The sequence below is a fragment of the Tarenaya hassleriana genome, unplaced genomic scaffold, assembly GCF_000463585.1.
Source record: "Tarenaya hassleriana unplaced genomic scaffold, ASM46358v1 Cleome35, whole genome shotgun sequence".
NCBI lineage: Eukaryota > Viridiplantae > Streptophyta > Magnoliopsida > Brassicales > Cleomaceae > Tarenaya > Tarenaya hassleriana.
In genome coordinates this window covers 1,116,828-1,142,994 of record NW_010966617.1, presented here as the reverse complement: position 1 = coordinate 1,142,994, position 26,167 = coordinate 1,116,828, and the positions used below count along the sequence as shown (strand labels likewise).

Sequence of the window (26,167 nt, the reverse complement as noted above, 5' to 3'; positions counted from 1 at the left end):
ACCGAGTGAAAGATAGAGAGTTTAGATCAAGGTGAAAAAGAGAAACCCTAGATAGGAACAAGAAATGGGAGAAACCCTAAGTTGGGTGAGAGAAAGTGAAGTCCTTTTGGATTAATTTGAACTCAATATATGCTTCCCTGTCGAGGGGTCCGAACCCGAAGGATCAGCCGCCTTTTTTGGCGATCCTTTGAGTTTTTTAATGGAGATGAAAAACCTGTTTGCGGTTTGCAAGAAAATTATTTTATATATATATATATATGGAAAACGAGGAGAAGAGCCAAGAAAGAGTGAAGTTAATAATCATACCAAAAAAAAAAAGAGTGAAGTTAATAAGTTCCTTTTAAACACGAGGGCAAGTACCAAGAAAACGAAAGTTTTAAAAAAAATGCGTCATGGGTTAATTTCATTCATTAATTTACTTCAACCATGTAATCTATAGACTACCATGAATCTAAGTAATTGGGATATTCATTCTTCTCAACATATATATATGTATATATATATATGTGTGTGTGTGTGTGACCACAAAACTTGTGCATTAATGTTAATTAATCAGTTGTGATATTTCAAAGTATCATTCGTATTTTACGTAAAAAATTTCTTATAACCATTGTAAATACTGAAAAATTGTTCACATTATATATCCCATACGTATTGTATGTGTCACGTGGAAGTAGGAGTGCATGTGTATGCGTAAACGGATACAAACACTTTTGACGTGTATCTCTAACTTTAACTATTTTTTATTTATTTTATATTAACTCTGTACTCTCTGTTTTAATGCGTGTATAATTGAGTATCGCGACAAGAAAATGAAAGCAATAAATAAATATTTGTAAATGTTGCTTAGGTTCGAAGACTTGAAAACGAACAAGGACCGAGGCCAACTGCTAATACAAAAAGAAAAAAAAATTCGATTTTTATATTTGTCAATAAATTAAAATAGTATTAATCGAATTCCTTCAGTATCTAATTAATTAAGGATTAAGAATAGATTAATATGCAAATTATCAGAATCCGAACTTCCCGTTTCTATTCCATTCCCCTCGCAGCTTCTATTCCACTGACTTCTGTCAGAAACCGACAAAAACAAAATTTTGAGTCTTGATACTAATTAATTGACTACTTTAACCCTCGCGAGTCATTCATAGATAGTCGCCCAAAGAGTATTTTCTGTTGACCATTTTGGTAATTTCACACGATCCATACTAAGGTTTGACTTTTCTTTGCTCTTTAGGGTTAGGAATTTTTATGGAATTAGTTGAACGAATTCGTTTCGATGTTTTCGGATGCATGTGTTGATGGATATTTTATTTACTTTTGTGGCAAAATCTTTGAGCGCATTAAGCTAATTTATTTAAATTCATAGCGTAATCTTTGAGTGCATTAATTAAGCTAATCAACTCCACGAATTCAGTGTGATTAACCCAAAAAAATTCATACAAAAAAAAACTCCACGAATTCCATGTTAATTTATAGTTTTTCTATAAATTAAAAATGAAAAATAAACAAAAAGACACAAAACAATTCAGTGCAGTAAGTAATTAAATTTGAAAATTGTTGTTATATAAATAATGTGAATTACTTAGAGGTGAGCGTAGTGCATTAATATATATATATATATATATATGTATATGTATATATATATATAAAAGTAAAAGTCAAATTTACTCGAATTTCCGAACACCAACGTATAGATTTCCTAAAAAAATTGTCTCGCTTTTAGTAAAAATCTGTTTGAACTTTGAATTTTTTTAACCTCTCCTTTTACTTAATCATTTTTTTCTACAAGTACCATCAATTCCATCGATTAATATTCACTGCACCGCCAAATAGTAAAGAATCCTATGAAAGTGAACCTGATAATAAATATCACATTGGTTAGGTAAATATATTCTTCAACCGGACTCACGCTATTATTTTATACATATATATTTTAAGTGGAAATGATCAAAATTCATTACTAAAATTAGTAAAATATAATTGTTTAAAATTTATGTATCAATGATTTGATTGTTGATGATTTTTCTGGTATATTTAGAACTCCAATTTATATTTTGAAAATTGGTATTAGTTAAATATTCTTTTCAAAATATTTAGTGACGAATCTCACAAGCCAAAATTCTAGGGATATAAAAACAGCTGAATTTCGGAAAAGCCATGGTCCCTCGGTTAAAAATCCATTTTTTCTCTCTAGTTTTTGACTCTTTTGAGTTTTTTTTTTACTTTCCAAACGTGTGCACTTGATTTTAGAGCTACATTTAATTTCGTGTTTTTAAAAATATTAGTAAATAATATGCTGAAATCTATTTTATTATTATTATTATTATATTTCACCTAGAATCTATTTAGTTAATCAAAGAAAGTATGAAAATCGTGATATTATTATGGGTCAAACTTTCAAAGTCTTCGAGCCCAAGTATCCACACCTCTTTATTCGTGAAAATAATTAGCTTTTCTTTCTAGTGTTAAACATGTCATTAATTTTTTTTTTTATAACCAAGATGGTTTCTCAGGCCTTCGACCCGACTACATCCACCCTAGGTCGGGACCAACCTTTGTATATAGACCATTTTAGTGTAAAAATTATACATCTCTCCACCAGTGAAATCGAATCCAGGATCTTGAGGATGACTTCTTCACCTCTCAGCCACTGAGCCACCAACTGTTGGGTATCATGTCATTAATTAGACACTAATCCTTCCATTTTAGAGCTCTTATATTTGATATTTTTATTAATGAATGGAAAATTTAATAACCAACACTTAATTAAAACTATACAAAAATACCTGAATCTCCCCAACTCCACTATAGATTTATATATATAAAAAGATTCGAAAGAAAATTTTCTTTTCATGCAATATTACAAAATAACTGCATGGATTTCAACAAGGAAATAACCGCAATATTACACTGGTGGATGGGCCGTAATGGGCCCAACAAGTAAATACTAATGCAAGCCTTGAATCTAAATCCGTCACACACACACACACACATACATACATACATACATACATGCATACATGCATACATGCATGCATGCATGAATTTGGGTTAAATGAGGCAGAAAAACGGGGTCCATGTAATAATGAAACAATTGAATTTTGAGCATTACAAAGGACATGGAATGGATGGTTCACCAACGCGCATTCTTAAAAGACTTTTTGGAAAAGAAAAAGTATGAACTTACCTTATCATCTTTAATTTTCAAGTACAAGTCTATTTTAGATATTAATAAATAAATCCTATTGATATTTCAATTTTTCCGTACAGTCGGTGAGGTGAGGCTCCTCATTCGAAAATTTTGTCTTTGTGACACTGTTCAAACTAATTTTGTATTTTTTAAAATAAATCAATTTACTTATCTTTTTTTTTTTTGCAATGGGAATAATCTAAATATGCATTTATGTATTTTTTTAAATTATTGATTTTTTTATAAAAAAAATCAGACGTTGATTTGATACGTCATAGTAATGGCATTTCACTTTCTCCTCTGTTTTTAAAAAAGCACCTCTCTGTTCCTCTCGACGCCCGTCCATGGCGGTGATGGCGATTCACACAAATTAGGAGCTTTTTTTTTTTTTAGAATTTAATCCCACACATCTGGATTCAATATTTTCACCACCGCCGACAAAAAAACCCTCCAAGTCCCCAGATTTCCCTCTTCTGATCATCCAACTGTCTTGTGGGGACACCTGGATTCGTTCCTCTCGATCGGTATGTTTCTGATCGATTCTTTCCGACAAATCTACTTCTAGTCCTGGTTGGATCGGTTGTCCATTGTCGTGAAGTTATGTTTTCTCTTTCTTGCCAGATTTGTTAAGGTTTCCCGTTATAAATAGCCTAGTGATAGTGTTGGATTACGCAGCTAGCTTGCAGGATCTTTAGGGCTCACGCCATTAATGAGCAGTGATGTGATGGATCTTTGTCAATTTACGCTTAAGATTAGTTGCTTCTTCCTGAAGATAACACGACTGCATCGTATGCATATCTCCGAACATGTTTCGCTAAAGATGGCGTAAAGTTTTTCACTTTTGTTTTTAGCCTGTCTTCGGATTACTGTCTTGATTCAATCTGTCATGTTCTGGGTCTTGTCCCGATTGGTGGAATTTCTAATTGTTCTTCCTAAGTTCCTATGGTGCTACTAAATCTAAAGATTCATCCTTTTTTCTGGGTCTTGCCCATTTGGCCATTTGAATCTTTGCTGGGTTTTGTGCTCTACCATTGATTTGGAGCTGATCTGGATCGATCGATACGGTTTTAGGGTTCATCAATGGCGTTGAAGTCTAGTTCTGTTGATAATAAAACCAGGAGCTCTATACAGATCTTTATCGTGGTCGGGTTATGTTGCTTTTTCTACATCCTTGGCGCATGGCAGAGAAGTGGGTTTGGCAAAGGAGACAGTATAGCTCTTGAGATGACGACAAAGACCGGGTCGGATTGCGGCGTTGTCCCGAGCTTGAGTTTCGAGACTCGTCACTCGAGCGATCTGTCCATCGGCGAATCATTGTCAAAAGCCGAGGCTTTCGAGCCATGTGATGCCCGTTACACCGATTATACGCCGTGCCAAGATCAAAGGCGTGCAATGACATTCCCGAGGGAGAACATGATCTACCGAGAAAGGCATTGCCCGTCCGAAGAACAGAAGCTACGTTGCTTGATTCCGGCCCCCAATGGATACGTGACCCCGTTCCCGTGGCCCAAGAGCCGTGACTATGTCCCTTACGCGAATGCACCATACAAGGCCTTGACCGTGGAGAAAGCTATTCAGAATTGGATTCAGTATGAGGGTAATGTATTTAGATTCCCAGGTGGCGGAACACAGTTCCCTCAAGGTGCGGATAAATACATAGATGAGCTCGCGTCAGTGATTCCGATAGGCAATGGAACTGTTAGGACAGCGTTGGACACTGGTTGCGGGGTATGTTTTGTCTCGGGCCATCTCTCTTGAAGCTTGTTTCTTTCCTTACATGGTGAAAACCTTGATGGGAGATTTGAGATTTCGTTTCAGGTTGCGAGTTTTGGTGCGTATTTATGGAGCAGAAACGTCGTTGCTATGTCTTTTGCACCGAGAGATTCCCATGAGGCTCAGGTCCAATTCGCTCTAGAGAGAGGCGTTCCCGCTGTTATCGGTGTTCTTGGTACCGTAAAGTTGCCATACCCGTCGAGATCTTTCGACATGGCTCACTGCTCTCGTTGCCTGATTCCATGGGGAGCAAATGGTTAGGACAAAACCCGTTAAAACTCTGACCAGATTGTGTCGGTTCGATCAGATTCCCGATCAGATTGTGTCGTTGCATGTTTTTGCAGACGGAATGTACTTGAAGGAAGTGGACCGTGTACTGAGACCGGGTGGATATTGGGTGCTTTCTGGTCCTCCGATCAACTGGAAAACCAACTACAAGGCGTGGCAACGTCCCGAGGACGAGCTCCGAGAGGAACAAGAAAAGATCGAGGAGACTGCCAAGCTTCTTTGTTGGGAGAAAAAATACGAACATGGCGAAATCGCCGTTTGGCAGAAGAGAGTGAATGATGAGTCGTGCCGCTCAAGACAAGACGACTCGAGAGCTAACTTTTGCAAATCCGATGACCCGAACGATGTCTGGTAATGTTATTTAACAGTTAGCATCATGGTTTACTGCATCGAGTTCCATATGTAATCCGGCTTGCTTCAATCCTTTTTCGCTTTCGTTGCTCTGATCATAGGTACAAGAAAATGGAGGGATGCATTACCCCGTATCCCGAGGTAAGCAGCCCGGAGGAAGTTGCCGGGGGAGAACTGATGGTTTTCCCGGAGAGGCTCAACGCAATTCCCCCGAGGATATCGAGCGGTTCCATCCCAGGAATCTCTGTCGAGGATTACGAAGAGGAAAACCGGCAGTGGAGAAAGCACGTAAAAGCGTACAAGAGAATCAACGGTCTCCTCGATACTGGAAGATACCGAAACATCATGGATATGAACGCGGGTTTCGGTGGATTCGCTGCAGCTATCGAATCCCCGAAACTCTGGGTTATGAATGTCGTGCCCACGACGAAGATTCCCGAGAAAAACATGCTCGGTGTCATATTCGAACGGGGACTCGTCGGAATCTACCACGACTGGTAAAAAGTCTCTTCCTTTTTTCACATTCTTACCGAAAGGAAGATGCTTTACACCGCAATTCGGATTCAGGATTTACCGGTTGGTAACAATCTCAGGTGCGAGGCTTTCTCGACATACCCAAGAACATATGATCTTATCCACTCGAACCATCTCTTCAGTCTGTACAAGAACAAGTACGAATCTTTGGTCTTTATCTCTATCTCCCTTATGTGGATCTTGAAAGCTCGATTCTTCGTTACCGATTTTTGTCGAATGAATGGATCGAAACCTTAGGTGCAAACCCGAAGACATTCTTCTGGAGATGGATCGGATTCTGCGTCCAGAAGGGGCAGTGATTTTCCGGGACGAAGTCGACACCTTGATCAAGGTGAAGATCATTGCCGGAATGAGATGGGAGTCGAAACTGGTCGACCACGAGGACGGCCCGTTGGTTCCCGAGAAGGTCCTGATCGCTGTAAAGCAGTACTGGGTCGCCGGCGGAAATTCCACGTCAGCAAACTGAGATTTTCCGGCGATGACCACCGGAAGTTTTTTTATCAAATGCTAACACCTAACAGAGTTGTAAGATTCAACGTCTAAAAATTGTATGAAACTAAATTTACTATTTATGATTATTATTGCTTTCTTTTTCCTTTTTAAAATCTGAAAACCTTTGATGAAAGCGTCGGTTTTCAGACAAGACAACATTCTGGATTTCGGTTTCAGGTTTCATACCCTTTTGAAGGGTACTTACTGTCTGAAATGTTCGTTTCGATTGATTATTATACAATCAAAGATGGAAGCCATTGTAATTTGTAACACAAACTGTTTATATGTATGATGTTGTATATACAAATCTCAAACTTCATCTAATTCCCCCTAATGGAACCAAATCTTTAAGCCCAACAAAAAACAAAAACAAGAATCAATCTTCCTTCAAATCTTTAGCAGGGCGAGCTTCAAGCCCTCCTCCATCTATCCTTTTCTCAAGCGAATAATCCATGTAAGTGCCAAGAATTCTATCCCACATCACGAAGAAGGGCTGGGAAAAATTGTACTTACTCCCATACAGCTGATGATGAACATCGTGATAGGCGGTGTTGTTCTTGAAGACGATGTGGAAAAGATTCCCGGGAAGCCATAACCCGCAATGGTCGTCGACGGTCTTGATGGTGGCAAAGGAGAAGAAGAAGACTGAAGTCCGAGGAGACATACCCGAGAGGAGGAAAGACAAGGCCCCGCCAATGGTATCGAGCAGAAGGCCTTCGCCCGGGTGGTTGTACAGAGCTCCAAACGCGTAAGGGACAACGAGACGATGATGTTGGGAATGGATATGTCTGTACAAGAACTTGTTGTGATGCATATACCGATGCATGAAGTATTGCCAAGTGTCGAGGACGATCATTGCCGTTATAAACTGTCTAGCTGTAACCATAACTGAAGTCTCCTTCTCCTTGCCGAACTCTGCATCACTTCCTGTCACCTGTAAGTTTATAGTTTACACATTCAGACATGTACGAGAAGAGACGGATCATTATGTTGTGCAAGCATGAAGACAGAACCATCATTGCAGGATCTGTTCAATTCTTAGAAAGAATCAAAGAATCCCAAAGACCTTATTGAATAAGAAAACCCACAAATTCAAAACCAAAGTTTTTCCTCTGAATACTACTGGAAGCCATTTTCACATCTGATAATCTCATGGGCTAATTCAAAGGAGCAAGCTTTTTCATCGAAACAAGCAAACTGCGATATGATCTTCAGATCATGAACTTGTTCATTCGGTTTCTGGGTCTTATTTATCGTTTTTCATCGACCAGCCCATTTGATCAAAGAAAATCAGAACGAGGCAACACACCAAATAATCAGAACTTCACCCAAAAGTTTCAACCTTTCATAAGCAAAACATGAAATTCTTACGGCAACGACATAAACTTCCGCATACATACGAATCTAAGATCATCGAAAGAACAACAAAAATGGAAACTTCACCGAGAACAGGAGGATAGAGACGAGGGCTTGAACGAGCTGCTGGAGAAGAACCCCTTTCACAACGGAGGGCTTAGAGACGAGATTCTTCTCCTCCTCCACCTTCGGATGCAATCTGTATTTCTCTAAAGGGGAAAGTGCCACATAAATCCCAGAATAAACCCAATAAACCAAAATCGGTACCACAGTTCCCAACAATTCGTCCGACACAGCAAAACCCATGATCCTAAACCTGGAATACCATTAAAAAAAAAAAGAAATCGACAAAAAAAAACTTTCTGGGTTTTCAGTGAAATGGGGGTATTATTGTTTCCACTTTCCAGGGTAAAAAAAGGAGCACACAGAAAAGATAGATCCCACAGCTACAAATGGCTGGATTATTTATCTGTCCATTTGATGGAAAGAAAAATCCCAAGATTTGATGATTACTCAAGTGGGTTTGTAAATGAATTTTTGAATCATTTCAGATTTTGGTTTTTATTGCGAAAAAATAATAATCTGTGAAAAAAAATCGTTTTTTTAAATTTTTTATTTGATTCGGTTCGCTTCATTTTTCTTAATATTTACAAAATTATAAACATTCATTTATTCGTTTTAATATCACATTCAATTAGATTACAGATATTAACCAAATTTGTCACTCGTGTTCAACGTAGCAGTCTAAAACGAAAAAGGCGACGTGGCAGCTCCTGAACAGATCTGAAGTCAAGAGAGAGAAATCGGACCGTTGAATTCGTGTAAACGACCGTGACGATAAAACGACGCCGTATTGCTTCCGGTTTATTTCTGGTTCGATTTAAATTGTCCGGTTTATCAACAACTGTTTCCCTAACCGCTTCGAGGTCTAGGCGTTCAAGACCTTTTGACAAACATCACTTGATTCATCATATTCATTCCTGAATAAATTGTTTACGATCCATCAAAGAATATCTAATCCTTGTTTTAATCTTTTCATAATTTACAATGAAATTATTACAAGAAAATGTCAGGAAAAAACATGTTTTGACAATTTTAGCCATCAACTTCTCCAAGATATAATCAAAGGCTATGAAACTTGCATCTCTTGACTCTCCGGAGCCTTTTTTGGGAAATTGAGACTGCTCTGTATCGCTCTCTTCCGAGTTCCTGAAACATTGGACGAACCCACAAAATCATTCGGTAAAAATCCGATCGATAGTCACCGAATATAATTCACATTATGCACAAATGACCCGACAGGACGATCGATAAGTAAGTACCTTTATCCGGGTCCTGCTTTATCGATGCAATGACAGTAGATTTCCAATCCTCATACTTGCCTTCCTCCGTCCTCTTCCTCTTTTTGTGACATGAATGCTGCAGATAAGGCCAGTCAAAATTTAGTATGAGTCAGCCATTCAAAACATGAACCACTGTTTCCATTTTGGCGGAGAAATTGACTCTATACCTCATCCCCATCATCAGAGGAATATCCACCATCCTCCACTCTCCTCTTTTCGGGCAACACATCAAGCAATTCTGCACAAAATCATGAACATGATTAGAAATGAAACAATGAACTGAAGGAAATGGGGGATTATTCCCGATTCAAAGGTGGGGAAAAAGATAAATCACACCTCGATTTCCTTTCACTTCCTTTGGATCTCTCTTCTCCTTCGAAACCCCGAAACAATCATAGCAGAGGTCTTTCATTGAGGTAGATACCTGTTTTGATCCAAGAAGCTCCAAGATCAGAGCTTGGATCGAATTTTCCATGATAGAAACAAGTGTATCTAAATAAAGCAAAGATTTTTTTAACTCACACAGGAAAATTCAGATTCTGATGTCCCACAAACCTCAATCAACCTGTTCTTGTCTACCTTGAGCTGAAATCAAAGAACCCAATTAAATTCTTCATATTAGAATCCAACCAATGGCAATTCCTAATCATAACCCAAATAAAGATAGTATTTAAAGTATTACCTTCTGCTTCTTGGCACACAAATAGAAAGCAGCAGCTGTAAACACGGGCCTTGTGAAATCGGCATTTGCCCGTCTTGACGCTGGTAAAGATGTAATAAACCGCTCCTTGTATCTACAGAAAAACAAAAAGGAAATAGAAGAAAAAATAGATGGAAACAGGTAAGAATTCAATCTAAACCCATTAATGGCCATCAAATTGTATGCGGCATTTCAACAAACACATGGTGTACGCAAATTTAGGGTCAACAATGAAGTAGATGCGCCATGAAGAAGAGATGGAATCTTACAGAGACAACGCTTCCCTCACTGTCCGAACTATCCTCACACAGCCAAATTGAATCGCTAATTCTCTTACATCCAGCTTAATCCTGAGACACCCATAATCCGCAGACCCATAAAACCCCGTCAAACCCAAATCACGTAGAACGAATCGATCAAAAACCAATTTGCAGATCAAGCGATATGGGACTCACTTGAGACCAATGCCATTTTGCAGTGTATTGAACGATCTTGTATAAGCCTTTTCGGACATACCACTCAACTTAATCGCTGCTTGTCTATCGAAAATAACCTGCAGCCTACAACAAATTCGATTCAATTAAAGGATTTCCCAGGTAAACGACCAACACCCATTCACTCGAACTAACAATCTGGCTATTCGAGTACCTAGACGCTGCGATCTCCAGACATATCACAGATTTACAGATCTCACCCTGCGATCTCAAAAACAAAACCACCGATTTTAAATCGCCGAGATGAGAAAATAAAATCAGAATCTTATCGATCTAGATGACAACGCTTCTTACAACGCCGATGATGGAGGAATCGAACTGGACATCGCAGAGACGGCGAAGCTCGGCAGCTTTCCGGACCAGAAGCTTGTTCTCGGCGAGACCAAGCTTCCTGGCGACGTCGGAGATATCCATTTCCGGTTTAGAAGCGACTCTTCAGACGGCGAATCCAGGAAACGAGGCTATTGGTAATATACAATATAGATTGAATCGGGGGCAAGATTTTGGCGGGAGAAGACGGGAGCTTTGGGGTTTATTTTATTTTTGAAATATTGACCCGCGCCACTCCTGTTTCTCCCGCCGTCCGCTTCGTATAATTTTTTTTTTTAAAAAAATCGAAATTATAATTTATAATTTCCATAAAAAAAATGGGCCTTACTACCGCTAGGGAGGCTGGGGAATGATTTCGGCTTTCGATCCAAAATCAGGTCTTTTGGGTTTTGGATTGGGAAATCCCATATACAGATATATTAGTAATGTAAAATCGGTTTGTTTGGACCGGTTCGGTCCAGATTGGTCCAAACCAAACCAATTCGTTTTTCATTCTGAATTGTTGGATTGGATCCGTTTTTTCACGAGTTTAAAAAATTGTGCCTAGTTCCAGAGCAAAAAAAAAAATAAAAAAATAAAAAAATAATTAAATTTTTTTTATAATTAAAATTGATAAATCTTTTTTTATAATTAAAAAAATAAAAAATAGTTTTTTTTCTGGTTCGCGAGTGAGTTTGCGACTCACAAAAATAAAAAATAAGAATGCGAAAAATGCATCCAAAGATTGAGACGAAATCGAGATATCGGAGTGGAGACGAGACGCCGAGGGTTCGGAGCAAGAAGCTGTAATGAAGCAGAAAGAGATTGACATTTTTAACAAATGGAACATAGAAAACAATGGAAAGCTGAAACAAATGAAGAGATTCGGTCGGAACTAGAGATAACGTTCAATACTTACCCGAAACGCTAACGTACAAATCATAAGGTTATTGACAAACGAGAGAAAAACCCGACACCGAAACCAATAATGACTGACGGATTTCGATTCCGATTTCCGTCCCCGTTCCCGCCCGACTTTCAAGCAAGATAACGGTAAAGTTTCCTGTCCGTACTGTCCCTCTCCAAGAAATCGCGTTCGATAAGAGACTCGATCCTCTTCTTGATCTCCGTGGGATTGGCCAGGAACCTCGACTGCAACTGTTTCGTCACCTCGGCGATTATGTTGTTGTGATCCAACACTCGCCTCGATTTCATTATCCGGACGATGGCCGCTTCTATCTGCGGTTTCCTGTCTTCCTCCACTCTCTGTCTCGTCTCCTGTTTCTCGGGTTCTGTCTCCTTCTGCGCCACCACTGTCCCTATCTTCACTTTGTAGAACTTGCTCGTGAACTTGTCGTTCACCACGAACGTGTCCTCCTCCCCTATGTCTTTGCTCATCGGTTCTTTTCTCAGGACGTTTTTCCCCTTCACACATGCCAGCGACTGCAGGCACCGTTTCAGATCCGGGGCGGGAATCTCTGTCGCCTGTTCGATCTCTTTGTAGCTGAGTCGGTCCGAGTTGTTGAACAGGACGAGGACACACATCTGAAACGTCGACACGTTCAGTTCGTGCTTCTGACCCTTTCCAAACACGGCTTTGATATCGGCCGTTCCCATGTTGGTCTGCCAGGACAGTCTTCTCCCGGTGTGAGTCCCGAGGTAATATGACCGGAACTTCTCGCAGAGAACCGAAACTTCAGCCGGTAGGTTACAAGGGACGGTCGGCTGCGTGGGCCATGACCCGGTTGTCAGAACCTGAACCACTAGTGTGGGTCCCTCTGACAGCTCAGAGTGGCTGCTGTAAAACCCTTGCATTGTGTCCTGCGATGTCTTCATGTCGGTGAACATGCCTTCCAGCTTCGAAGTGAATTGATACCCGCATTCCGTCTTCAGTTTCACGATCAAACTTCTCTCAGCGTCATCCGACACAGTTTTCCCGGACAAGAGGCGTTTGGCCAGATGCTGTTTGTAGTACTTTTCAAAGACATCTTTCTCCTGTAAGTAGCGGAACAGCATCATAACTTTATCAAGAATTACCTCCACATCTTCCTCGCTCACACCCTTTAGCCCTTTCCTCAGCTTGTCGTCCACAAACAGGGAGATGAACTCGGGAGAACGGGCATTCAAGTTGATGAAATACTCGAACGAGGAATTGAGTGCATTCTGGAATGTCTTATCGTTGCTGAATGCCGTGCTGATGATTTTGTCATACTTATCCCGTTCATCCAACAGACGCTGCACGAATTCCACTGGATCCTTCGACTTTTCTGGATCCATGACCAGTTGCTTGCCCATCTCCCTGAGATGCAAAGTCATAACATCTCTGACCATGATAAGACCATTGGTAACCCTACGAAACAGATTATACATTCTACCCAAGTCTTCGTACTTATCGTTGAGAAGCATATTAACCAGACCCGAATTCTCCATGTGAACCAGTCTCTGCATGTGGTTAGCAATCATTTCTCTCTCAACCACACTAGTAATCTTAGCTTCACTCTTCGGATCCAAATAGTGGGAGACCCTATCCGTTTCTTCAATCAGACGTTTCTCCGCTTTCTTCAGGTAATCTCCACAATCGCACGATTCGATAAAATCCTGAGATTCAACCTTGTAAAACTCAGCAGAAGCCTCCAAAAAGGGTTTCTCAAAGTCCTCCTGATACACAGAATCGCCCAAGTCCATGAACATCTTGATAACATTCCTCATCAACACTCTATCTATGACTTCACCAGTCCTTTCCCTATGGACTAGATCAAGGAGGGTGTTAAGAAGCCGTGTCTGGATTTTGATGGAATGCACTATGTTATCCCTCCAAAGATTAAGCCCCAGCTCATGAACAGCGGTTTTTTTGGAGCTCGGAATGTAAGTTCTGTCCATGTACATCAGAATGTCTCGGATCATCTGCAACGCTTTGTTGTGGTCGTTCCATTTCCGATTGAGCTCTTCTAGGAACGATCCTCCCTGAGCTGCCTCGATAGATTTGGATATCTCTCTGAGATGTGCGGTCATGGTGTTTACAAGCCCAGAATACAGCTTCTCGCCATATTTATGCAGCACCATGTTGTAGGCGTTTCTGTGACAATAACGAGAAAGCTAAAGGCGATTATCAGAAAAACTCGATCCGACTTACAGGCACATAGCTCAAAAGATTCAACACATCAAAGCATGATCTAAGTCTCACACCGAGCCAGAGATCAGTAACATCAATAGAAATACATTCATAACAGGAACACAACCAAGAACATGATTCAAACGAAGCCCAGTGATCAGTGACTCCCACACAACTTGCTGTGTCTAGCTACATGACCTTCTCAATGAGCTTAATCAAAGACAATAATAAGTATATATATATATATATATATATATATATATCCCTAGACCTATTGATTTTCATATTAAACAGCTCAACACCTTTCTCACAGAAGTGGAAACCCAAATCAACAAAAACTGCTACCTTCTTCTATACGATCTGAAGGGAAAACAAGCAAAAGGAACGAAGAGAAGACCTGTAAAGTTCTTCGAAACTGAGACCACTGGCGTTGTGATTGTAAATTTCATGGATCGCATGCTCGAGAATCTTCCAAGTCTTCTCGGCATATTTCGGATCGACCACGACCCGATGCTTGAACGCCTCTATCTGGAAATTTTTCTTCTTCTGGTTACTCATATTGCAAAAACGCAGCCCGAGAAGGAAATCTGAATCGGAACCCTAAATCCGAACAACACAAAACCAGAAAAGATCACCGATCACTCAAAACCAAAATCCAAATTCCAGAATCAAACCACGCAAGGGAACGATAATCATAAAAAGGGATATTCCGAGCTCGATCGAGGAATCGAAGAATATAGAATCAGAAATCGGAGACAAACCGGAAGGAATCCAAAAGAACGAGTCGAGTCTGGTTAGGGTTTAGAATGAATTCTTGTCCTCAGGAAAGAGATTTGGAGGAAACTGGGAAATGGAAATAAAATAAAAATTAATTTTAGATTCATAAATTAACAGAGACAGTGTATACATACATATATACGTATAGATATACAGGGGGCAGAGAGATGTGGAAGAGGATGAAAAATAAAGAGATAGAAATGGAGCCAGGACAGGACATTTTTGCCCTTTTTCCCTATTATCGTAAAACGGCGTCGTTTATCTATGTGTATTACCAATTTTACCCTCCAAAAATAGCTTCATTTTCAAGTCGAATCCTCCATTGCATGTTGATTTTGAAGTTCGTAGATTGCGTATTTCTAGGAGGAAGACGAGAGTCGGAGGCAGAACCATCAAGGATATATTATAAAAATTCAAATTTGTAGGAGAACCCACTAGAGATTTCTTTCTTCTTCTCCGAATCCATCAAACTCCTGGTAAATTACTTCTTAAATTTCGATCCTTTCTTTTTAATTGTTTGCTCCCAAGTCTTGTCGTTTCGATACGATTCCTGGGTTTTGATTAGATTCTCCAGTTTCTGTCTGTAGATATTCATCGGATTCTGTTCCTTTTGTAGCCGAACATGTCTGCAGACATCTGCACCGACAGGCCGTTGTTCGGCGGCGCAATTTCCAGCGCATTCCCGAATCGATTTCAGGTCTGATTTTTTAAATATCGTGTCTCTGGATCTTCTTGTTGTATGATTCGCCATTGTTGGATGAATCTTCATTGACTGTGGTGGAGAATCCTGTTTGAAAATTTCCAGGATGTGAGTAATGTTCGACAAGTTCCGGATAATCAGGCAAGTTCTTCGCATCTACTAAGCACTATCTGGGAATTTGACAACTTGTGTGACAGTTCTGTTTTTCTTTTGTCCTAATTGATTGATTCAGGAGGTGTTTGTGGATCCTGCGAGGGACGAGAGCTTGATTTTTGAGCTGTTAGACTTCAAGCATGATGTTGGAGACAATGGCAGTGCTGCCTGGTTTCTTCAGGACCTTGCCCGTGAGCAAGATGCCGAGAATTTCGCTGTAATCATTCGAATTCCTTAACTTCATGGAATCAATCATATGATATCACTTATGAAGTCCGAATTACGGGGATAGGGAGTGGTAATTAGTAGAATTAAGCCCCTGACCTTTGATAAACTTCGATAGATCTTTGTGTAATAAAGAGACATAGGAACGAATATCTCAAAGTTCGAAACTTTTTTAGGATGAATGATAACGATGTTGCCATTCCCTCTGCTACCCGAAACCCGTTATCATGATCTATGCACTTCGTTGGCTTCTTCCATCGGCATGTAGCTCTGAAACTGTTCGGGCTTGTAGTGATTCCAATGCAGTGGTTTCTTGTATTTTCTCATCTATCAAATGTGATTTCCCTGATGATATATATGTATGTGTTGTATATATGAATGATGTGGAAACTTGTTTATGATCATGGAAACTCAATAGTGATGTTACTGTTTAATTTTTCAGTTGATGGAGCAATCGGGAATCATGGAAGCTCCTGGATTATCATACAGAAACATTCCTTCTGTCGTCACAACTGCTGTTGGGGAGATGGTAATATATCATCTTTTGTGGAATTTTAGTGCAAGCTTTCTGTTTCTTATGCTCTTTCTTCTCCTTCTTATCTCTGAACTCTTTTCGCAATTGACGTTTACAGGCCATATCCAAGGGAAGACAGGGAAGAGAAGCGCAGAATATCGTTAGGGTAATAATCAAGATTTGGTTTTTTCTTTTCCGGGTTTCCTTCTTTTCGATATGGTTTATTCAGTTTTTGTTTGAAATCTGCAGCTCTATGTTGCGAATCTACGACTTAAGGGAGTCAGCACAGATGTTTTGATCACTGCCCATGAACCGATTCTGATAAAGTGAGCCACTGAAAACGTTAACTCCCGCCATTATAACGATACATTCTTGTTTCGGTATATATATACACATATATATCGTATGCCGCCATTGTTGATGTTATCTGGTTTCTGTGATTTGTATCTGAAGCCCTCTGAGCGAAAGTGCGAATACGGTTGGGGCTGGTTTAGCTGTACCGGCGGCAGAATTAGGGTTTATGCCAGTGGGTGAAGCCATTAAAGGAGCAGTCTCAAGCTTCAAAGTGCATGACTGGAGCCTTTTTGGCTCTTCTTCTTCATGATCTGAGCAAGAAAGGTTAAAACACACAATCGAGAATGAAACTCTTGTTTTTAGCTCTTTTTTTTTTAACCGATGGAGTGTAATGGGAAACTATGTGGATGGTTAAAAAAAATAACTGCAGTTAAAAGTTACGGAGGCAGGATAAATTTGCTGAAGATAGAAAAAAAAAAAAAAAAAGGTAGCAAAGGTGATAATAATATTGAAAGGAGGATGGGTGCTGGGCCAGGCCCAGGGGAGGTCTATGTTGCAGTCCAAAAGTGGTATGTATATGAGAAGAATAAGATTACGTTGAGGGTAAAATGGTAATTGAATGGATCCGACCAAAATTGATATACAATACACTTTACATATATCATTATTATTATTTGGATAAAAAACTTTCATTAGATATCATTCTCTTGTGCCAAACAAAACAGAAACAGGAACTCTAATAATCTCGCGAGTCTCTTTCGCAAATAATAATAATAATAATAATAATAATAATAATAATAATAATAATAATAATAATAATAATAATAATAGATAGATTGATAGATAGATGGATAGATAGATAGAAGACATACATGCAATGTAAACATGGTCTTGTTTGGACCAAGTCCACAGGACTTGAAGCTTGAGCCAACATATCCATTTAGTGTTTACATATTAACATATGGTTTTAACACGTTATATGTCATATGTCCATAAACCAAAAAAATCATTTCGAAAAATTAACAATTGGCCCGTCTATGGACCGATTCTCGGATGGACAAATTTATATATGACTCGTCTCATATGTAGACTTATTAGATATAAATATCCGTTGCTATTTATATAATTTGATAAAGGACTTTCTAAATTGATTAAAACAAAGTATATATGCAAAACCATATATATGTAATCGGTCCGAATATTGACCATTGATCGGACTGTGGAATCTTTTTTTTTTTTTGGAAAATCGGGTGTTTTGAATAGAGACTCAGACTAATCCCAGGATCGAGATCAAGTCATGTGATTAGAATATGCGATTTTCTTCCCGACTTTAGACTCGAAATTCAGGGCGAGCAGACGCTTCGCATCCCGTTTTGGTGATTGAGCTATCCAAATTAGGCCGGGATGATCCTTGGTTCCTAAAACTTCTTTGTAGTACAGAGAGTAACACGTGGCATATACATTATTGATGATATGAAATCGCACGAGACTTGAACATACGGGCCGGGTGTCATTATCTTCGCTAGGGGGAAATGAAATGATTCGAGTGTATGACGTAAGCCCTAGTGGGTAGAGTTTGGGAATGACGTGGCGTTGTCAGCTCACCCACCAACTCTGCCAGAGGGTCTTGAGAAGGACTACTTCCACTATGCTGTATACGTACCCATACGGCCGCGTATACGTACACAAAGTGCTCGTCCACCGTGTGCATGGAATCTACGTAGAAATCTATACACAGATGTGTGTGTGTGTGTGGATAGATAAATTGGAAAAGCAAGATTGCTTTGTCCGTATTGCCGACACGGATGTTGATACGGTTTTGGTGGTGACCACAAATTTAATAAATTGATATATGAAAAATATAAATATTTAATAATAAAATTAATAATTGGCGGGGAAAAAGGAAAGAGAGAAGGTACGTACTCGTGGTCAAACAGGAGAGATAAAGAGGAAAAATGACTGAAAAGGACACGAGGGTTCCTCAAAATCACAATGTCCGCTCGATGGCATTTTCCGTAATTTACTGGTCGAGGGTACGGAAATAAATAGATATTATATTATGGTGTTCATTATTTTAATTTGAGTTAATTTACATGCTGCTTTAAAAACGTTTCAGATGTTGTCCCAATGGGATGTCAGATTTTTCACCCAATTGAGCAAACTGGTAAATTCCCGAAGCACCAAAAGGACAACCTTAAATTTTGTTTGGATTTTCTTTTATTTTATTTGTATCTCTTTTTAACCATAAGTATTTACAGTCGCCTTTCAGTTTTACGAAAGTAAATATTATCCCTTCTTCTTTTATCGACGTTGACGCGAGAATCTCTCGAATTCTGAATTTAGTAAAAATAATAATAGTTTTATAGATCCTGCAAAATCCCCATAATATATTCTCTAGCTAAATCACAAAATTCAAAAAAGAATAGAATCATATATTTAAATTTTATCATGCGTCTCTCATATATATATATATATATATTTTTCTAAAACTGATATATGGTATGTTATTACACACAACATTTCTTTATTTCAACATTAAAATTTCAGAACCATCACTTCTCGTGGAGTTTTATATGGTCAAAATCAATATATATATATATATATATATATAATATAGAAGTTATTCATTCGCATAATTTTTCAGACATATTAATGTTCCTATACGTGACTTTTTTTTTAATATAAATAAATATACAAACTGTTATACCGCGAATCTTGTTCAACAGTTATGAAATCTCTAAGACGTGAACTTGAAATGATTTAGAATAAACGGATGTGTCGATTTCATTTTTGGAAAAGGAAAGAACATCGTTTTAGTAACAGTCCATTTCGTATTCTATCAAATAATTAAAATAGTAAATTTAACGTGATGGATTATTGTGAAAGAAAACGCAAATAGTACAAGGAGGAAAAAAAAACATCGGTAGAAAATTTATATATTATATGATTTTGTATATGGTTGAGATTTATCCTTCATATAATTTTTTAAAAAAATAACTCGAAAGACGACAAAATATAATCGATTGCGAGTTCGTAATCGAAATAAAGTGTTTATTATTCTTGGTGATGATATATAATATATATATATATTATATATACATATATATATATATATATATCCTGCAAATGTGTCAGTTCTTATAAGCTTTAAGATGAGTCAAAGACTCAAAAGACAGTCTGTCATTCTTTCAAACGTATGGCTTTTCACTTTTCCTTTGCCCTTAATTTCCATTTTCCACTATGTGAAATTTTCGGATAAACCTCTATGTATATGTATGATTTTACCATACATTATATAAATCCATGTTGCTACTATATATAGATGTATATAGTACGGAATATTATATATATATATATATATATGTGGTACGAGTGGACAAAAAAGATATATAGCAAAATGAAATTACCCAAATTAAGCAAATCAAAGTTGTGGCATCTACTTTTCTACGATTATTACACGTAGTGTTGAGTTTAGACTTGTTTCAAAAATTCAAAACGGATCTAGCCTGCAAAAAACCGTAGAAAACATTAGAATCCGAAGAAAATTGAATATTTATTATCGAATAATCAAATCTATAATCTAAGTATGGATGATCTAGTGATATCGATAAAGATTGAATAAAGTGCTTCTATCCACCAAGATTCAAATTTCATTGGATCAATTATTATTTTTTTTTAAAAGAAAGAATCAAATTTATATATTAAAAATCGATCAAGTGATAGGTATTAATAATCAAATCATAGTTAATTACGAAATCAAATCTCGTATCTTGGTTTGGCTCATGGCAATATACAAAATACTGAATATAAAAAATAACATTAGTATATATTTTAATTTCATATCTCATTCTTGTTTCGCTTGTTATACGAAAAAGTTTCTCCCGAATACAGGATGTTTATATTATTTGAGTCCACTACATCCAAATAACCTCTCGAAACTTTTAAAGGTGACAATACGATCGAATTTAATAGAATTGTGTGTTACACTTTGAAATTTAAAATTTTTAATCGTAAATAATTGTTCGAGTTAATTCAACGTGGCATTGTTACGCCGTCAAAACCAACGGAACAACAATAAATAAATATTTAGATGTTTGAACATGTCTTATGATGAGAAACATGATACCAAATTCCTTGGTTGGAAGTAACTTTTTTTTTGAAATATTTATTGGTTATTTTATAAGATCATCATCATTATCAGTTGGCCCGATAATCATGATGATAATGATAACCACGGACCGTGGTCATGAATGAAGATGACGACAGTAATATTAGGGGTGGCCATTTCGGTTATTAACCGAATAACCGAACCGAACCGTTCGGTTCGGTTCAGTTATTTGCTTAATAACCGAACGGTTGAGGAAGTTGAATAACTGTTTGGGTTCGATTCGATTCGGTTAATAACCGAATAATCGCGGCTAACCGAACAGTTATTGAATTTTTTTAATATTTTAATTTTTACCTCATTATTATTAATATTATTTTTTTATATTTTTAATTTAATATTTTTAATTTTTATCCTAATTATTGAAGTTTTTAGATTTTTTTACAAGTTTATTAGAGGATTAATCATTTTGTGCCTTTATTTGGATATATATTTTGAAGTTTATGTATGATTAATATTTTTTTCAAAATATATCATAACCGAACCTAACCGAACTAAAACCGAACCGAAACCGAAAAATATAACTGTTTGGTTATAATTTTATTATGCAAAAATCGAACTGAACCGAACCGAAACTGGACTGAACCGAACCGATTAAATCTATATAACCGTTTGGGTATGATTTTTTTATAACCGAAATAACCGAACCGAAACCCGAAATGGTCACCCATGTCTACAGTATGATCAAGATGATGATGAAGTGAAAAGGGGTGCTAATGCAGGTTCAAATAATGATATGATAACGACCGACGATCATATGCGGGAAATGTTCATAGGGTCCCAAAAATCCTGTCAAGCTTTGTTATAGATTAAATTTCATTGGTTATAGAGATGGATTAAAATCAGGTTAATTGGTTATAGATTTCATTTCATTGGCTGATTTTGGGTTTAAACTATTAGAATGAGTATATAATGTTTCTTTTAATTTCGTTCAAGATGTATATATATATATATATCAACAAATAATTAATCAAATCATACGACCGATATATATATATATATATATCATTATATACATCTCACCTCCCAACGTTCCAATTGGACCCCCAAATAAAAAGAGGAAGAGATATGACTCGGGGGAAAAAATGAATCTTAATAACGGCCAACATTCTGACAATTTTATTACATTAATTTGATTTTTTTTTTGTTAAAGTGCATTAATTTGAAAATTAAAATATTTTGATTGAATCTCAATAAAAGTAAAACGAAAATAGAGAAAAAGAAAGAGAGGAAAAAAAAGGAAAATATGGAAGGTGAGGCATCGGCATCACAGATAGTACATAACATATATGTATATACATATATATATATATATATAAACAAATGGACAAAGCGCGTCTCTTTTTTCCCTTGGGGAATATGTAACATCGATCCATTTCTTTTTTTTTTTGGATTTTTGTTTTTGTACGTATGCATGCCGGTGAATACGTATACGTATTATATATATATATATATGGACAAACATGCATGAATACACATTTTGTGTGCATGTATATATATATATATATATATAGTAATGGTGTCATTTTCTTTGTTTCGACCCTGAGTGCTCTGTATCATTGTATGATTGAATATCATGATGTATGTATATATATACACACATACGTATATGTCCGTCGTCTTTATCCTTTAATAGTGAATAAAACTATGAATCATCAATTAATATAACAAACTAGGGTAATTAAAGCAAGATCAAGGGCTTTATAACTTCATTGCTGATGTGCAGTAACACAATGTACTTATACATATACAAAACAAAATACGCATATATATATATCTATATATACACACAGAGAGATATATATGTACAGTAGCAGAGAGAAAGGTTCCAACATAAAACGATGAATAATGAATGCTAGGGTTCCGGATGCAACGTGATTATGTCGCAAGCCGTAGAGACAGTTCATGAGAAGACAACGTTGATGTTGTTGGTCTCTTTCTCTATAATTGTTTAGAAGAAACCATCTCCCTTATAACTAATCACATCAAACCCCACTTAATATATATATATATATATATATACTTACACCCATACATACGGAAATTTCATAATAATATTCAACTTTCGAATTGACTTGCGCCATCTTTAAACGGAGAATTTTTTTAATAAATAAAATGTTTTCAGCAACGACAGAGATTTTGAAAGAAAATTATATATTTTTAGGTTCCCATGAAAGATGACTTTTTTTTTTGTGTGGAAAACTGTGTACATATCCTTTTGCATCAATATTTTTTAAAATTTGAGTGTTTTTTATATTAGAGAAAATTCCACAAAATACATAATTTTATCAAAGGTACCATATAAAAATATGAATTTTTAATTTGACAGATTAAATAATAAATTTCCCATTTTTTTTTTCCAAATTACTTCACTTATATCGCTATTGATTTGATTCGATGTGCTATATAAACCGGTTTCATGTCAAATTGGAAGACGTGGTATATTTATATGGAATATTAACCAAATTAAAATTTTATCTATTTATATGGAATATTTGATAAAATTAATGTACTTTTGTGGAATTTTCATTTATACTAATATTATCATTTAACCACACAATAAAATTTGGAGAGAGAAAAACACCGACACAAACAGAGTTTAATTATCTCTCAGCAAAAGTCAGAATATTTTATTCGACACATTGAAGATTTCATCTCCAATGACATTGTAAGATCTCTCATAAATTCTCGGCTAAAAAACAAACATTGCTTTCCAATAAAATCCCATGCCATAATTTTTTTTTATAAAAAATATCCTTTTGCCAAATCTTTGTATATATTAATAATTAGCTCATACATTTTTTTAAAAAAAAAAATTGTTATTATTACGCAAAGTTCATTTTATTTGGATCTTTATCGAGACATGGCACCAACCGACGAAATATGATGGGTTTTGTTTTGTTTTGTTATGAGATTATATATAATGTTTGAACATTTCATGCATTATGACTGCACTTCTATTTTGGGACATATCCTTTATCTATTATTCGAAATCTTTATTCTATTTCTCGATCCCGACATCCAAATTTGCCTCCATTTAAATTTTACTTAAGGGTTTATTGTCACATGGGTTTTATTTACATATGCCAATGTTTTGTCCTTTTAATTGATAATTGTCCATTTTTTCTACTTTCTCCCTTTTATTAATGGTTAATTTATTCATTTTAGTTTCGGTATTAATATTGTTGTGTTTATCTATAACCATCAAATCAATTTCGGTGTCATAGGTTCGGCTTTAATAATGAAAAGCACGCACAATCATGTTAATTTGTCCGTGTAACATGACGAGACATATATAACCAAGTACATAGCTGATTCATGCGTGTGTATATATATATATACAGCACATTGTTATTTAATTAAAATAGCTATTCGTTACACTGATTGTTTATTTGTTATTATGTATGGACATTGGATGATATATAGCGCCTTGTATTATTACAATTTATAAGATAATTGGAAACGGTCCATTTGTCTAACTGATCAAGTCGATATAATAAGATCATGATGTATATATACATAACAATATGAACATCTATATAGAGCTTGGAAGCTAACAGTTGTAGACGTACAAAGCATTGATTTGTAATTTGGACATTACTTAATCTTCCACTAAAAAAATATTCACAGTTTCTCTCTTTTTTTAAAAAAAAAAAATCACACATACGTACATGGACCATATATATAGTAAAAAATCCAAATGAAAAGTAGTTTTTTTTTTCCAAATTTACCCGTATATAAATGGTCCTGAATATATTTATATAAGTGTATTTTTGGGTAAAATTTTCTAAAGCTAGAGGTTTGAAATATAATTTATTGAGGGAAGATGATTAATTTCATCCAACTTTTATGCGTTTCAATATAGGGCAAATAAAAAAAAGTTATATACATGCAAAATTGATGTAATTAAATTACCGAATGGAGGATCATGATGCATGGATCGATTGGATCGGTATTAAAAAATGGGTACGGAAATGAGAAAAACATAGTATACATATATACCCTTATTTGATAGTTAAAATATAATAATAAATTTTCATTAACTTTTTTTCATGAAAACGTTGAGTTTATTGGAATTAGATAGTTTTATTTAAGGATAAAATTATAAATTGATTTTAAAATTGTCCAAAAAATCTAAAATGGTACCTATTTAGTAACAAAAATTATTGTATATAACATCAACTATTAAGAAACTGGCGTAATAAAGGAAAGGAGCATGGTGCGTGGTGGGAATATATGTAAGGGGAGAGTCTATGAAAAATCAAAAAGAAGAGGCGGAATACAAATAAATGAAAATTAAGGGGAGGAAAATTAGAATTATGAAAACATATGGGGAGGAAAGAAGGAGAAAAGGCAAAGGTGGAGCTGCAAAGGGAGGAGACAATCATTGCTGGTGAATGTGGATGGGAGCCCACTTTTTTTTTTCTCCTCTTTTAATTATTTCCCCATTCCCACTCTCTCTCTCTCTCTCTCTCTCTCTCTCTCTCTCTCTCTCTCTCTCTCTCTCTCTCTTATTATCATTTATGATATAATATATAATAAGATAGGGAAAATATATCCTTTGTTCTTAGAATACATTCCAATCATAATTATACATCACTCAACTCAAATTTTCCATGGTTTTGCATGTATCTAAAATCATCAAGAGACAAAATAGATCAAAATAAATTAATATAATATGAATGGAGTCAATTCAAATTGTCACATATATATATATATATATATAATTTTTTTTACAATACGAAAGTTCACTCTAACTTCAATATATACTACATCTCTAAGCAAATCACGGAAAATCCATGCAAATATCTCTATCTAAATAGAGATTCGAACCAGAATTGAAAAATAGATTTGATTTATCCTTTACCGGTTAAAACCACCAATTTTGGATATATATAAATATAAAAGTTGTAGAATTCAAAGATGCTTATAATAAGGGGAATGGAATTGGGAAATAATAAGAAAGAGCAATATAAGAGGGTGGGACCAAAGAGGGGGTGACTGTCTGTCTTTAGGGATTGAATGATAAGAGAGCACCGCACGTGGACTCTGTCCATCTCCTCCTCTTCTTTAGCAAACCAGATTTGGTTTAATCCGGTTATGTCTTAATTGAGTTGGTTTGTAGTTAACCAAAATCTGGTCCTATTTTCATTCATGTTTCTTCTCGTGCTTATTGATTGAATTGAATTTTGAGACTTAAATGTCTTTGAATGAAGACTAGTTGTTTGGAAGAGAGTTTGGATCTACAAACACTTGCATTAATTCACACTAACCAAAAACCATAAGGTTTGAATATTGAAATTTAAAATATAAAAAAATCCGTGTAAGCGTGGTAGAAATAGATAAATAAATATACATTATGAGAAATGGGAAACCCTGTTTCTTATAAATATT

The 26,167-nt window shown here is 36.3% G+C and overlaps 5 protein-coding genes across 7 annotated transcripts; 2 read left to right on the top strand and 3 right to left on the bottom strand.

The window, feature by feature from the left end:
* Positions 1-3,494: 3,494 nt before the first annotated feature.
* LOC104822118 (probable methyltransferase PMT2) lies at positions 3,495-6,736 on the top strand. 2 transcript variants are annotated; one of them, XM_010553235.2, is made up of 7 exons: positions 3,495-3,717; positions 4,265-4,921; positions 5,012-5,222; positions 5,311-5,605; positions 5,707-6,102; positions 6,199-6,276; positions 6,377-6,736. In XM_010553235.2, exons 2-7 carry the CDS (start codon positions 4,274-4,276, stop codon positions 6,603-6,605), a joined length of 1,857 nt encoding a protein of 618 aa, XP_010551537.1. In that variant the 5' UTR covers positions 3,495-3,717; positions 4,265-4,273; the 3' UTR covers positions 6,606-6,736. The 2 variants fall into 2 exon arrangements, with proteins under 2 accessions (XP_010551537.1, XP_010551538.1); XM_010553236.2 differs by having other exon boundaries at positions 6,173-6,276.
* Positions 6,737-6,879: 143 nt separating this feature from the next.
* LOC104822119 (sphinganine C4-monooxygenase 1) lies at positions 6,880-8,486 on the bottom strand. Its single transcript, XM_010553237.2, has 2 exons — positions 8,075-8,486; positions 6,880-7,565 (listed from the first exon to the last, which is right to left on the bottom strand). The coding sequence occupies exons 1-2, from the start codon at positions 8,291-8,293 to the stop codon at positions 7,008-7,010; spliced, it is 777 nt and encodes a 258-aa protein (XP_010551539.1). The 5' UTR covers positions 8,294-8,486; the 3' UTR covers positions 6,880-7,007.
* A 504-nt stretch (positions 8,487-8,990) lies between these two features.
* LOC104822117 (origin of replication complex subunit 6) lies at positions 8,991-11,074 on the bottom strand. The gene is made up of 10 exons (XM_010553234.1): positions 10,819-11,074; positions 10,679-10,725; positions 10,486-10,590; positions 10,300-10,380; positions 10,013-10,124; positions 9,853-9,915; positions 9,667-9,754; positions 9,498-9,568; positions 9,310-9,406; positions 8,991-9,196 (listed from the first exon to the last, which is right to left on the bottom strand). The coding sequence occupies exons 1-10, from the start codon at positions 10,936-10,938 to the stop codon at positions 9,117-9,119; spliced, it is 864 nt and encodes a 287-aa protein (XP_010551536.1). The 5' UTR covers positions 10,939-11,074; the 3' UTR covers positions 8,991-9,116.
* A 569-nt stretch (positions 11,075-11,643) lies between these two features.
* LOC104822116 (cullin-3B) lies at positions 11,644-14,879 on the bottom strand. Its single transcript, XM_010553233.2, has 3 exons — positions 14,707-14,879; positions 14,343-14,545; positions 11,644-13,909 (listed from the first exon to the last, which is right to left on the bottom strand). The coding sequence occupies exons 2-3, from the start codon at positions 14,501-14,503 to the stop codon at positions 11,872-11,874; spliced, it is 2,199 nt and encodes a 732-aa protein (XP_010551535.1). The 5' UTR covers positions 14,504-14,545; positions 14,707-14,879; the 3' UTR covers positions 11,644-11,871.
* A 176-nt stretch (positions 14,880-15,055) lies between these two features.
* On the top strand, positions 15,056-17,067 carry LOC104822115 (ran guanine nucleotide release factor). 2 transcript variants are annotated; one of them, XM_010553231.2, is made up of 8 exons: positions 15,056-15,198; positions 15,339-15,419; positions 15,528-15,563; positions 15,655-15,792; positions 16,243-16,329; positions 16,433-16,480; positions 16,564-16,640; positions 16,768-17,067. In XM_010553231.2, the coding sequence occupies exons 2-8, from the start codon at positions 15,345-15,347 to the stop codon at positions 16,916-16,918; spliced, it is 612 nt and encodes a 203-aa protein (XP_010551533.1). In that variant the 5' UTR covers positions 15,056-15,198; positions 15,339-15,344; the 3' UTR covers positions 16,919-17,067. The 2 variants fall into 2 exon arrangements, with proteins under 2 accessions (XP_010551533.1, XP_010551534.1); XM_010553232.2 differs by having other exon boundaries at positions 15,310-15,419.
* The last annotated feature ends 9,100 nt before the right edge of the window (positions 17,068-26,167 follow it).